We start from the raw sequence: 13337 nt of genomic DNA, 5'->3' as shown, positions 1-13337 counted from the left end.
TACAATTTCACCTTTGCTTCAAATATTAAGTCCATTAATTTAAAAGGAAAATCTATTATAAATCCATTCACTTCATTTTATCATTTCAGGAGTAGTCAGACAGGAGCACATGAATAAGGGAACTATTTTAAAATAATTAATTACGATTAAACATCTTTCATAAAGAATAACAGGAAACTAAGTTATATGTAGGTTGGGGAAGGATAGAGAAGGTTACTGTCTACATATTTTTTAAAGTATTGAAACTAAAATTATGTTTGCATCCAATATACATTAGAATAAAAAGAATTACTATAGTTTTAAAATGCAGGTGTGCATAATTACCTCATTAATAAGGTTTTTGTCATAAAGTTTGTCAGGTTAATTTCTGGGCTTCCAAATAAAACTCCAAAAGTATCTCTAGCAGAGATAACTTCACATTTTAAGAGTGTCCTCTTTATGTAAGAGTTAACCAGAATTATTTAAAACTATAGGTTTTGTAAAATCAATAGAATAGTTTGTATTGTCACTTGTTTTGCTAATTCTATTTATATACAAAACAGATATCAAGCACTTACTATTCAAATATAATACTGAAATTCCTATAGCAATTTGAAAGATGATATTTTTCCTAAAAACTATATATGTATATATACCCAACAGGATTGATATGAAAACAATTTCACTTGAATGATGTAATTATGTAATGGAATGTAAAAAATTATAGCAATTAAGGTGCTGTGACATGCTCTAATGAATGAAGTTACACTGGTTGATGACACTGTGTCTCCTACTCATTAATTATTTGGATAGATTGTATTATTTTACATAACATGATGAAATAAGTCATAAATTACCACTAAAAATTACATCCATACATTTTCATTTAATATTAATGATATTTCCCTGCATCTATGAATTATTAAAAAAAATCAAAAAAATATCAATAGCATTTGAGTCTCTAGAAAAGTTCATAATATGGTAGAATTCTTTGACTATATGCAGCTAATAATTTTCAGGGGATGAAAGTAAGCATTCCTAGAGAAATGGCTTAGAAAGCAAATAGGTTTATATATTTATGAGGCAAATCTGCGCATGTGTGGCTTGCTAATGTGTCCTGTTTAGATGCCTAAGTGATTGGAAATATTTTTTAAGTATTCTTATTTGCAAATCTAAAGAAAAAAGACATATTTCTTAAGTGTGGCAATTGAGGTAATTCTTTCAAAATATTATAAAACAACATACTGCTAATATGTAGTACAAATATTTTATAGGGGATTCTTTTCAAAATATTACTTAAAAAGATAGCTAAGCTCTTGTTTTTCCTAAAATCTTAGAAGGAAACATGAAAGGTGAATTTAACATGATAGTCAAAGGAATCAAGTGATATAAATTCCTTTTCTGTTTTCTTCTAAATCTGTTTTATTTAAAGCTTCCTCCCTATAATAAATTAGAATTTTAAAAGTAGAATGCTAGCATTAAACAAAAGGGAAATATTTCTAACCTCATTTGCTAAGAGTAAGGGAGTGAGGTTATGTATACCTATTCATTCCTTACATCAAAATGTAAAAACACACAGTTACTAAAAAAAGAAACTAATAAATTAATCTCTCCATGGTTCTCGGATAAAACCTGGCCACTGTTGACATGCAGTTTGTTTTAGTTTCCTTCCTTTTCTTTCTCAATGACTTCTTCCATATAACCCACCAGCCCAGTACAAAGCTATATAGGAAAACATCCCTCTGACAAAACTCTTACACCAAAGAGTCTATTGACAGCTTTATCCAGGTAAAAATGTTACTAATTTAGGTGTCAAGCTTACTATTAAATTTTTACTATTAAAAAAATTACTAAAAAAATTGACCTTTTTCTCTGTATTTTTCAAGACACCTCTTTTTTTAACAGAATACCCTCAATCATTGAGCAAAGACATACATACACACACATTATATGTTTATATATGTGTTATGTTTATATGTGTGTATATATACATATATATACATATGTTTATATATGAGTGGATATATATGTATCCACTCATACTCATATGTAGTATATAGATATACTATATAGATAGATATCATATATATATATATCCCCTAGTTTCAGATTTTAAACACCTTTCTTAGGTGACTGAGAGCCCCCCAATGTCTGCGGGGACTATTTTCTGGGGACTATAGACAAGCAGAAGCACAATATTGTTTTGAGAATTAACACACCAAAAACAAGCTGGGAAACTGGCTTCTTAACAAGGAATTCACAGTACCCTGCAGCTATGGAAGTGGTAGCTATCCAGAGATTGCAAAATAGGGAAGAGTAAGTGTATCAACTTGATAAAAAATACTTGGTTCTCTTTATCTTGTTGGTTCTTAAGAGTCATCTCAAAGAATGTCTTTCTTATGGTTAAAAAGAGAACCCTAAAACAAGGAAAGAAAAAGAATAGAGTAAGAGAAATAACCATTCACAGTATCGTTCTTATTAGCGTTTCAATCTGAATTAGCTAATAAGAAATGTATGAGACGTGGTGGCAACGGTTGAAGATGACACTACACTGCTTTTCCAAATCTTTCAAAGAAAAAAAAGTAATTTCTTACAAGACCACCACTTCTCAACAGGACGTCTGTGTGTGCGTGTGTGTATAAAAAACGGAATTACATGTTCCATAAAGGATTCATTAAAAACAGAGGTATCTTTTTTGTTAACAAATATAATAAGTTAATAAACATTCATCCTCAAGATTTTAGCGTTCTTGAGATTCTGAACATGACTCTATATACTGCAATTTATTAAAATTTGTATCTGTTATTTACTGAGCTAGATACTGTGGAACTCCTAAATTGAAACAAATTAGAGTTCTCAGAAGCTCATTGGCCAATATATTTACTGAGTGAACACACTTGCAATGACTAGACAGACAGCTTTTTCGCCTCTATAAGTCTTTGAATTCAATTCGGTGATGGAGGCGAGGAAAGACAAAGAGGCAAATAATTTATCCACAGTGTATGAAAAATAAAAATGGACTATCACACTTCTGCTTTTGTGCTTGTATTTACTTTTGCCCTAACAATCAAAAAAAATTATGTAAAAAAATAATTTTGGAAAGGAGATCAAAACTTCTAAAATATATTCATGTACAATCAACCATCTAAAAGAAAATGCCAATAAGCATTTATTCACAGAAGACTACCCCCGCAAAAAAAAAATCACTTCAACTTTAAATTGTTTTTTTCTCACTCAATTATTTTTAAATCTTTATTCTTGTAAATGTCTCTCATAATTTTGAAACTGAGAGGTGGAAAATATGTCATGCTTGAGGTTTTGTTCTTTTCCTATGTAGATTTTCATATGTAGATAATTTTAGTCAAAATCTCCACTGCCTTAATTATCTAGATACAATATTCTCCATAAGCTGAAAAGAAGTCACCAATTCAACTTACTTTCAATTAGTTTGGTTCTACTAATTATACAAATGGATTTTTTTTTCTGGGTTGATGACTCCATGTCTGTTTCACAACCATGAACATCATTGGAACCATTACAAATAAAGAGTTAAATTATTTTATAATAGATTTACCAAGTAACACTTGTGAGAAAAAACTAGTAATATAGAAGTAACCTCATTTCTTACAGAAATGTGGTTTGAAAGTGCATTTAGTTTTAATCAATGGTGACTTTTAGGTCCATAATTGAGGTAGTTGTTAATATAATCAATTTTAATAATCACTTTCATATGTGTGAAAGGCACACCAGCAAAACAGCACTATTTCAAGCCAAATTTTCATTAAATTCTAAGAAAATTGCTACATGGAAAGAGGAATAACAGATAGGGTTTCCTGTAGTTTACCTAAGTAAACAAAATGACTAAAAAAAGTAAAATCTATCTAAAATTGTGTTATAGAAAGGTAAAACTGAAATGGTTTTCTAGTAAGAGGTGGGCAAGTTGGTGGCAAAGGCACACAACAAAATTGGCATTTCATTTCATTGTGACAACAGTCTTGTTGACAACATATTAGTTTAACATTGAACATACCATCAAAACAGTTATCACTTCCAAGTGCATAATAATTCATTGTTGCCCTTCATTGTACATTAAATGTCACCCATCACTGTGACAAGAATATAAAAGCTGTTGCACGCTAGACAGGAGCCTAGATCAAAGCTGTTTATGCAAGCACTTTGGACATGGTTTTCTACACTCAGTTAAACCATCAAAAACACTATGTTTAGAACATATTTACCTCTGAGTACCAAGAGAAATACAGAAAATTTTTATAAGTAGAACTTTCAGTAAGGCAATAGCCTTGTCATCTTGTGACCGCAGACCACATTTCTGTGAAAACGTATGTCAAGACAGTCCTGATGGTCACTGTATTAATAAACCCCTGAGCAGATTCTAGGGAGACCATCTCCTGCTCTCTAATCCAATAATACAATAGATGATATTCTAATATTCTAAAAAATCATGCAAATTCATTCAACCCCAAAACATACAAGAAACTCCTATATTCTTTCTAACTCAGAAAAACTAATGTTATGTACTTAACACATTAAATATTCTTTGATTTATTATCTTTGCTAAGAAAGCCAGGATAGTCAATATCACTTGGCTTCTTTTCCTCTTTTTCCTATATTTGATCATATTCACTTATTTATTTAAGTAACCTGAGAAATTTCTCTGTAATAATATTCTTACTAAAAAAAAATATATATATATATATATATATATATAGTATTACTTTTCTTCTCCAGTTTATTTGTATTTAATTTTAAAATGTCAATCTCAGAATAAAATATGCAATATTATTATAAGCTTAGTGAATTATTACTAAGGTTCCATCAATCCTGTTGGAGGGAAATGTGTATAGGATTGTGCTCTTCTTTTAAGTTTGGTCCTCAGTTATTTACCTCTACACCAAACTACTAAGAACGCTAGACCAAGATTTACATGCTGAATTTCAAAATAGTTCTGTTAAAAGGAAAAAACAAAAACAAAAAACAAAAAACCCCAAAAAACTCCAACATTATGGGCATTTAAATTGACTCATTTTATAAATAGCATCTACTACATCAATATTATCTGTTGTTTAATAAAGGAAATATTTGAAGCAAGGTGAAAAATACCTTTCCTTCTGAGTATAAAGGGTGGATGTCCTAACCAGACTCTTTATATGACTAACTGCTATCTCTGTACTAAAACACTTAGGTCAAAAGAAAATATAATATAAAGAGAGAGGGAAAAGGTTTAGGGACAAATATGATTAAGTACAAGATTGTCATGTACAAGATTTCTTCCTACTTCTCTGTCAGCCAAGAGCTATGGTTAGGATATCCAGGATAAGGCCATTCCATGTCCAGAATGCCAAACCTCAGGCTCATCCTTACTGTCAAATAATAGTTTTCCACTAATTCAGATAAGCATGCTGATTATGTCATTATGCTATAAACAATAATGCAAGTGTTTGCAAGAGACCATAGATTATAAAAGGATACCAAGACAAATAAGACCACATATCTCTTAATACTGGTTAAAAAAAAAAAAAAAAACTTAAAACGTGTTAAGTATTTGTTAGATAAATCTTTTTCTTATATAATAAGGGTGAAGGGAAATTTTTATTTTTTTTAATTTTTTTGAAGATTCCATTTATTTATTTGACCGAGAGAGAGACAGTGACAGAGGGAACATAAGCAGGGGGAGTGGGTGAGGGCGAAGCAGGCTTCCCATTGAGTAGGGAGCCCAAGGTGGGGCTTGATCCCAGGACCCTGGTATCATGACCTGAGACAAAGGCAGAGGCTTAATGACTGAGCCACCCAAATGGCATCACAATAATAATCTACTTTTAAATTTAAGTTTAGAAAAAATAAATTCCAACAATTATGATCAGTACTTTATTATAAAATTTTGTTGTTGGCAAGGTATTTAGAACTTTGTGATTTTCACTGAGAAGGAAACATATATCTGAGAATTTTTTAAATGTAATTTGTCTTTCTTTTTTTCCATGGTCATTATGGAGATAAAGACAAAAATATACATAAAGATAAATAAAATGCCATATTTATTTTGATATCAATAATAATGTTATTAAGTTCATCAGTGATCTCTACACGACATAAGATATAATCTTCATGCATATGTTAAAAATCAAAATACTACATTTATTATGAATTGATAACAAATATCATAATACCATTTAAATTAGGAAGGTAATTAAGTTCTGCAATTGAAACATGGCCATTTTGTCTGCATTTGCACATCATGAACTGCTTTCATGGTAACAAGAGTTCAATACATATCGGAGTGGATTTTTTTTATTGCAGTGAAGAAGATTTCAATTTTATAAATTAATTTGGCTTTGGTGTTTCAGTTTAGAAGTTAAATGAATTCTATTCAAAAATTTTCTTTAAAAAAAAAGAAATTTTCTTTTAATCTGAGTTTTTAGTGTGTTGTTTTTCAATTTAGTAATATTTATATGATTATTTTAATATTGAGAATTGAACAAAATATTTCAGAGGCAATCTGCAAATAATCTATTTTCATATTATGCATATTTACCAAGATATCTAATATTATTTATTACTTAATATAAGCTATCTAACATTGTTTATTATTTAATAGAATATATGTTCTTTCATCCATAAATGAATATATATTACTTAATTTTTGAAACTGTATGAGACTGTTTTCACATTGTTGAATAAGATGTTGAAATAGAATCACTTTCAAATTCATTCATTAATAACTATTAATAAAATATAACAGTAGTATTCCAGAATTTAATGACAGTAAATGACACTAAAAAATGGCACAGAAGCTAATGTTATGTTCTCAAAAATGACATGGGTTTATCCATTCTGAGTAAAATTAGTATGGGTTATAAAAATTACACAGGTGTTATATTGTTATTTTGTTTGATGGTTTATCAAACTGAGAGTTAAAGAAATATTTTGAAAATTAGATGAATGCATAACCAATCCACATGCCTCCATTTGCAAATGTACTTTTCAGCTGGAAAAGAATTCAGATGTTTCAGTATTTGGTTTTGAATGTAATCTCAGAAGATTTGGGCTCAGGAAATTAGTAATATCTGAAATTCCTAATACGAATTTGAGTTAACTCAATAGTCTCTATCTAAGGTCCCCTGGAAACTACAGTAGACTTAACTCAGCTTGATTGATGCCCACACAATTGCCTCAGAATGGTCTCAGGACATTGACCTCTCGGTTCTGATTTTATCCTTCCTGGGAACTTTCGTTAATTTGATTAAGAAGGAGCAGGTGTACCTGCAGAGAGCAAGAAAGGCTTTCTCTATACTTTGGAGTATTTATTTTTCTATCTGCCTGTGGGCAGGCTGTAGAGTTCTCCAGCCGCTGAATTATTTACACTGCAATCCTTGAACTTGATTCTCTGAACACATATAAAACAGGATGGTTTGTATTGGTCACTGTAAAAATATATGTAACTGATGCAATGATGCTCAAAATGAAAAAGTTGTTTTGTCTTCACAAGACACGGAAAAAGCTGGAGCTAAAAATTTATGAACTTCATACTTCAAATTCTCTTTTTGGGGGAGAACTTTAAATTTCAAATCAAAATTATAACATGATTTACCATACAGCTAAAATGCTATAGGTACACATGGTTCCAATATAAATTTCACCCCAATGCAAATGATAATTGTCTGAAAGACTCATGTGTTAATATTAAACCAGTTAGGCAGAAAATTATAAATTTTTATGTCATTTATATGTAAATATCAAAAAAAAATCTGTGTATAACTATAAAAAAGTACATATATCAAAATACTGTGCTACTTCCAGAAGTGATTTCATTCCTTTTTTAACTGAATGAACTAAGTGTTTTTTTACTGCTAGGAACAAATACATGACTGCATTGAGAAAAGAATAAGTTCAAGAAACGATAAATATCCTTAGTGATAAATTTGTCAGAAGAACCTATATAATTGACAAAAATAACCCTCATACTTAATATTCAATTTTGATGATAGAGCCAAAAATATTTGTAGTTATACATTAAATTTATTTTGTGAAAAAAATGAGAAATTTTATGTGGAAAATAATTGTAGTCTTTCTATAGTTAAAATACTTATTTTTAATTAGTCATGGTTCATTAAAAAGGCCTCCTTTTAAATTTCACCACTTGGGTTTTTTTCTTACGACTGATTTATTAGTTCAAACTAATAAAATACATTATTTTGTTCTCTGGCACAAGAGAAATCTTCAAAATGAGGAAATAAATTTTATGTCCTAATGATTTGGACTGCTTTTAGATTCTGATTAAAAAGAGTAAACTCTACCAAACTTATAGCTTACTGACACAACCAGCATGCTTTCTGCCAAAAAGGCAGCATAGAATATTTTCACAAGTTATGGGATTCTTCAGAGTTCATTATTCTTCAGCACCCCAAGGGAAATAAAGAAAAAGAAAAGTAAAATTATTGTGACTTTTGACAATTATTAGTTAGAAAAAGGAGGTAACAATTGCCAAAAAAATCACAAAAGTGAGCATGTTACCTGGCTATGACAAAGAGCACACAACTGACACCCAAGTAAGCCAGCAGAATATACATCCAGATATCAGGGGAGAGAGGATTCAGGAAGGAGAAGACGCCTGGGTTTGTACCATTGGGTTTGCGGTACAAAATACTTATTCCAAGTGTCATAAAGGGCTTGGAAAAGTCGATGACCTTCTCTCGAACGTAGGTAATAGCCAGTGGGGCAACTGCAAGGTCAGCTTTCTGTATAGAAAAACAGAAGAAAGGAGGGGGAAATTGGTTCTAAGTCTCGAGAAAGAAGTCAGTATCCAAATCAAACAAAACAAACACTTCACATTTGAGAATTGTCTGAAAAGTATTACATTACATTTAAAGCATTCTTGACTCTGAATGGAAGCATCTGTTTTTTCTGCTACTCATTTCTATGTCCTTCTAGATTAACAAACCAACACTTACTGCACATAATAAAGAGAAAAACTGTACAGAATGAAAAAACTGAAGAAACTATTGTACATTCAGTACCTGAATTATTATGCTATGGGATTGTCTCATAATTATTTTTAATCTAAACTTAAAAAAAAACAGTATCAGTTATGACTTCCTAAATACCTTGGTCAGATTCTAAATAGTGGTAATAATAATATCTACTTCAAATTATTTAACTGATAATCAAGAATCATGTTTTCCTGGTTATAGGTACAGTTAAAAGATTTTAGTCTTTAAATAATTAAAATTTTGAAAATCATCTTTTAATGTGATTGTGTTTACTGCCCCCGAGTTCTGTTTTTATCCCTCTAATTTGTTTTATATTATTTAATGAAAATCCTTGCAGCCTTGCCTAAATCACATCAGGAAATGAGTTTTTCAATTTTCACGAAGTTGCTAATTTTCCATGGTAGCTTAAATATGTTAAATTGCTAGTGCTCTTCACTCATCATGCTATAACCATCTGTCAGGATGAACTTCAGCTCTAATATATTGAAAGAAATAATTATAATATTTTAAAATAATAAAGGCACCTATTCCCATACATGACAGGAAGCTATATTTCTACATTCATTTTATTTTCATAAACTCACTGGGCTTTCAGAGAATAAGTAAGAAGTGCTCCTTGTAGTGAGCTACAGAGAGATGTACGAAATAATGAAATTGGGCCTCCACAGTTTCCTTACTTCAAGGATTGTTAGAGAACTTAAAGAAACTTCTCTGAGAAGATACCTTTCTTGACAATATTATTCCGGGTATGTGTTTGTGCGCATCTGTGTGCTGGGTGTGTGTGGGGAAGAGGGAGCAATCAGATGCTTGAATAGAGTATCTTTGAGTAGCAATGGAGAGAGAAAAACATGTCTCTAAAAACTAGGAGGGGAGGAAACAGGGTCTTAAGGGCCCTGGAGAAGGTATCATCATATTTCAAATTCATAAATCAAAGAAAACAACAATTTAGCAATAATAATAGCTAGTGTCCTTTAAGCATCTGCTATGCAACAGGCACTGTGTAAGAACTTTACATGAATTGTCACATTTAATCCTTATGTAATCCCACTATTATTCCCATTTTCAGATGAGGAAACTGAATCCATGAGAAGTCAAACACTTGTTCATGGTCATAGAGCTAACTGAGCATTGGAACTAAAACATAAACCCAAGCTTTTGGAACCTCTGCCCAACACTAATCATGATATGCACCTCAGAAGCCAGAAATGGAATCATACAGACGTTCCTTCATTCGTTTATCAAGGAGTTTATAGAGATGGAAAGGGGAATACATAGAAGCAAGGAGCGTGATCACTAGATTACAATTAATGAGAATTTAGAAGGTGAGATGAAGAGTTTAGGCTGATGGAATATTTTCCACAAGGAAGAGAGCATTTCCTCTAAGACAGAAGGGAAGGACATACAGATGGTTTGAAAAAGTAAGCAAGTTTGTTAGGGAAATAAATCATTTAAGAAACAAAGATTCTAGTAAAAAATGGACAACATGAAATGGTGGTTTGCTCATGTTTAAGGGGTTGATTATACAGCCCAGTGTACCTATGTGCCACTTTGCTTTGTAACCTCCCTCATCCTAGGCACAAAAAATGTAGAATTTCACCACATGTCAGGCATATAAGTGCATATACTTTAAATGGCTAAAATATTTTTAAATTCATGATAGGTACCAACAGAACTTAGGAAAACAATTAAAATAACATATGCTAAGACAAAACTACTACACTGTTCCAAAAAAGTTGTTCAATAGACATATATTAATATGACTGGCTAGACATACACCAAAGTTCATTTTGTGTTATTTTTTAAAGATTTTATGTATTTATTTGACAGAGCAAGAGAGAATACAAGCAGGGGGAGCAGTAGAAGAAGAGGCCGATTTGGGATTTGATCCCAGGACCCTGGGATCATGACCTGAGCCAAAGGCAGACTCTTAACTGACTGAGCCACCCAGGCACCCCAACATACACCAAATTTTAAATATTTTTATTTATTTATTTATTTAGAGAGCACACACTCATGCATGAACAGGGCAAAGGGGAAGGGAAGAGAGGGAGAGGAAGAGAATCTCAAGCAGACTCTGTGCTGAGCGCAGACACCAATACCGGGCTCCATCTCAGAACCCCGAGGTCACGACCTGAGCCAAAACCAAGAGCCAGGCACTCAACCAACTGGGCTACCCTGGTGCCCTGACATACACCAAATTTTAAAATTTACTTAGCATTGCCTAAAATACAATTTCTATTCCAAATACAAAATGGAAAAAAGACAAAACATTACACAGTAAAATATTTTCAATGATAAAAGAATCAGTTATTTGAAACCAAAGATACAGACAGTTTTAGACACTTAGTTAAAAAAAATAAACGCATCAACAGACTGTAGTACATCCATATGACAGAATATTATCTAGCAATAAAATGAAATTAACTATCAAGGCGTGAAAAGACCTGGAAGAACTTTAAATGCATATTGCTAAGTGAAAGATGCCAGTCTGAAAATGTCCCAGTCATATGCTATGATTCCAATTATATGACATTTTGGAAAAGGCAGAACTACACAGGCAATGAAAAGATCTGTGGTTGCCCCAAGGACTCAGGGAGCAGAGTGACAAATAGGTGGAATGAGAACATGTTTACGACAAGGAAACTATTCTGTAAGAAATAATAATGGTGGGTACATGACACCGTGCATTTATCAAAAACCATAAAACTGTACAACACAAAGAGTGAACCCTGATGTAAACTCTGGACTTTAGCTAATGTCTCAATACTGGTTCAACATTAACAAATGTACTACACTGATGGAAGCTGTTAATAATAAGGGGAAGTGTGGGGGTGGGTAGAATGGGAGAAGGTATAGAAACTCTACTTTCTGTTAAAATTTTTCTATAAATCTAAAACTGCTCCAAAAATATCTATTTATTTTTTTAAATAACAGGTTGTTTTAACCATATCCTCAATTAGTGCTATTTAATGTTATGTTGATTAAATTAATTAGAACTTAGTTGTTACTACTAATAGTAAAAATACAAAACTTATCAAACATCAATTGTCAAAAATAACCAGTCTCTAATTACACACCAAATATATTTCTTAAATTCATTTAAACAATCAGACCTCTGGATTATCTCGTAGCAGTAAAGAACATTATTGATACATAACAGCATTGTCAATGAATACAATCTAACTTCATTACAAGTCTATTAATAATATAATAATTTTGAAATATAATCAAGTTGATGTATTAAAAATGTTTAAAATGACAGATGTGGTATTTTCCCATCAACTGCCATGTTATTAAAGACTAAGCCATTGGAGGGACGCCTGGGTGGCTCAGTTGGTTAAGCGGCTGCCTTCGGCTCAGGTCATGATCCCAGCGTCCTGGGATCGAGTTCCACATCAGGCTCCTTGCTCGGCAGGGAACCTGATTCTCCCTCTGCCTCTGCCTGCCTCTCGGCCTACTTGTGATCTCTCTCTCTCTTTCTCTCTCTCTCTCTGACAAATAAATAAAATCTTTTAAAAAAATTTAAAAAATAAAAAAATAAATAAAGACTGAGCCTTTGGAGAAAAGAGCCTGATGGTAAATTGCATAATCCAAGAAATTTATCTCTGTATGTAAAGGTTATGATTCCATGAACATAGATTTAGTAATTGGCATTTTATTTTATTTTAAGACTCTAAGTTTTTATTTAAGTTCCAGTTAACATCCAGGGTAATATTAGTTTCAGGTGTACAATATAGAGATTCAACAGTTCCATCCAATATCAGGTGCTAATCACAACAAGGGCACTCCTTATCCCCATGGGTGTTTTATTTTAAAGAATAAAATAAAGATGAAAGTAATGAAGTAATCTTGCATTAGGAAAAGTCAATGGTCAAGATTGTTTGAAAAAAACTATTTCAGCCAAAGAAAAATAAATCAGTTACCTGTTATGTGTCATATGAATAGCACAAAGGAAAAGAAGAGCTCACTTCTACACGATCGGATTGGTGAAGGCTTTACCAAGTGATTACGCTTGTGTTGCGTTTTGAAGAAAGAGTCTGAGATGACAAATTTCTGAATTGAGAAGGTGGCAACAGCAGGGGAAGAAAGTCTCATGGAAGTGGCTTAAATTAAATGTGTCCATTATGGGCCAAGACGATATTCTTTGCCCCTATCATTTCCATTAATCCTTACAACAGTTCTACCAAATTTCTAGTGTGATTTTCTTTTTACAGATGAGAAATCCAGAGTTGTGAGAGTATAAGGAATGTATATTTCCAAAGATGACTTAATCATATTCATTTCTCACTTTTTTTCTGTGCAATCAAATTCATCATAACCATTTCTTCTGCTATATTGTTTCTGTATTTCCTT

At 31.8% G+C, this 13337-nt stretch overlaps 1 protein-coding gene across 6 annotated transcripts in view; it reads right to left on the bottom strand.

The window, feature by feature from the left end:
* GRIK2 (glutamate ionotropic receptor kainate type subunit 2) overlaps positions 1-13337 on the bottom strand; it is a 638416-nt gene that overhangs the window by 153103 nt on the left and 471976 nt on the right. For 5 of the 6 annotated variants that reach the window (XM_032858210.1, XM_032858211.1, XM_032858209.1 and 2 more), the window contains one exon: positions 8509-8732. In XM_032858210.1, coding sequence (XP_032714101.1) covers positions 8509-8732 — 224 coding nt within the window. Of the gene's footprint in view, positions 1-8504; positions 8733-13337 lie in introns of those variants that run through there. The other variant, XM_032858212.1, reaches the window with a different exon arrangement.

This window comes from Lontra canadensis, unplaced genomic scaffold (genome assembly GCF_010015895.1).
Source record: "Lontra canadensis isolate GAN:19392208 unplaced genomic scaffold, GSC_riverotter_1.0 scaffold14, whole genome shotgun sequence".
Classification (NCBI taxonomy): domain Eukaryota; kingdom Metazoa; phylum Chordata; class Mammalia; order Carnivora; family Mustelidae; genus Lontra; species Lontra canadensis.
The sequence above is the reverse complement of the archived record's forward strand: the minus strand, read 5'-3'. Positions and strand labels throughout refer to the sequence as shown.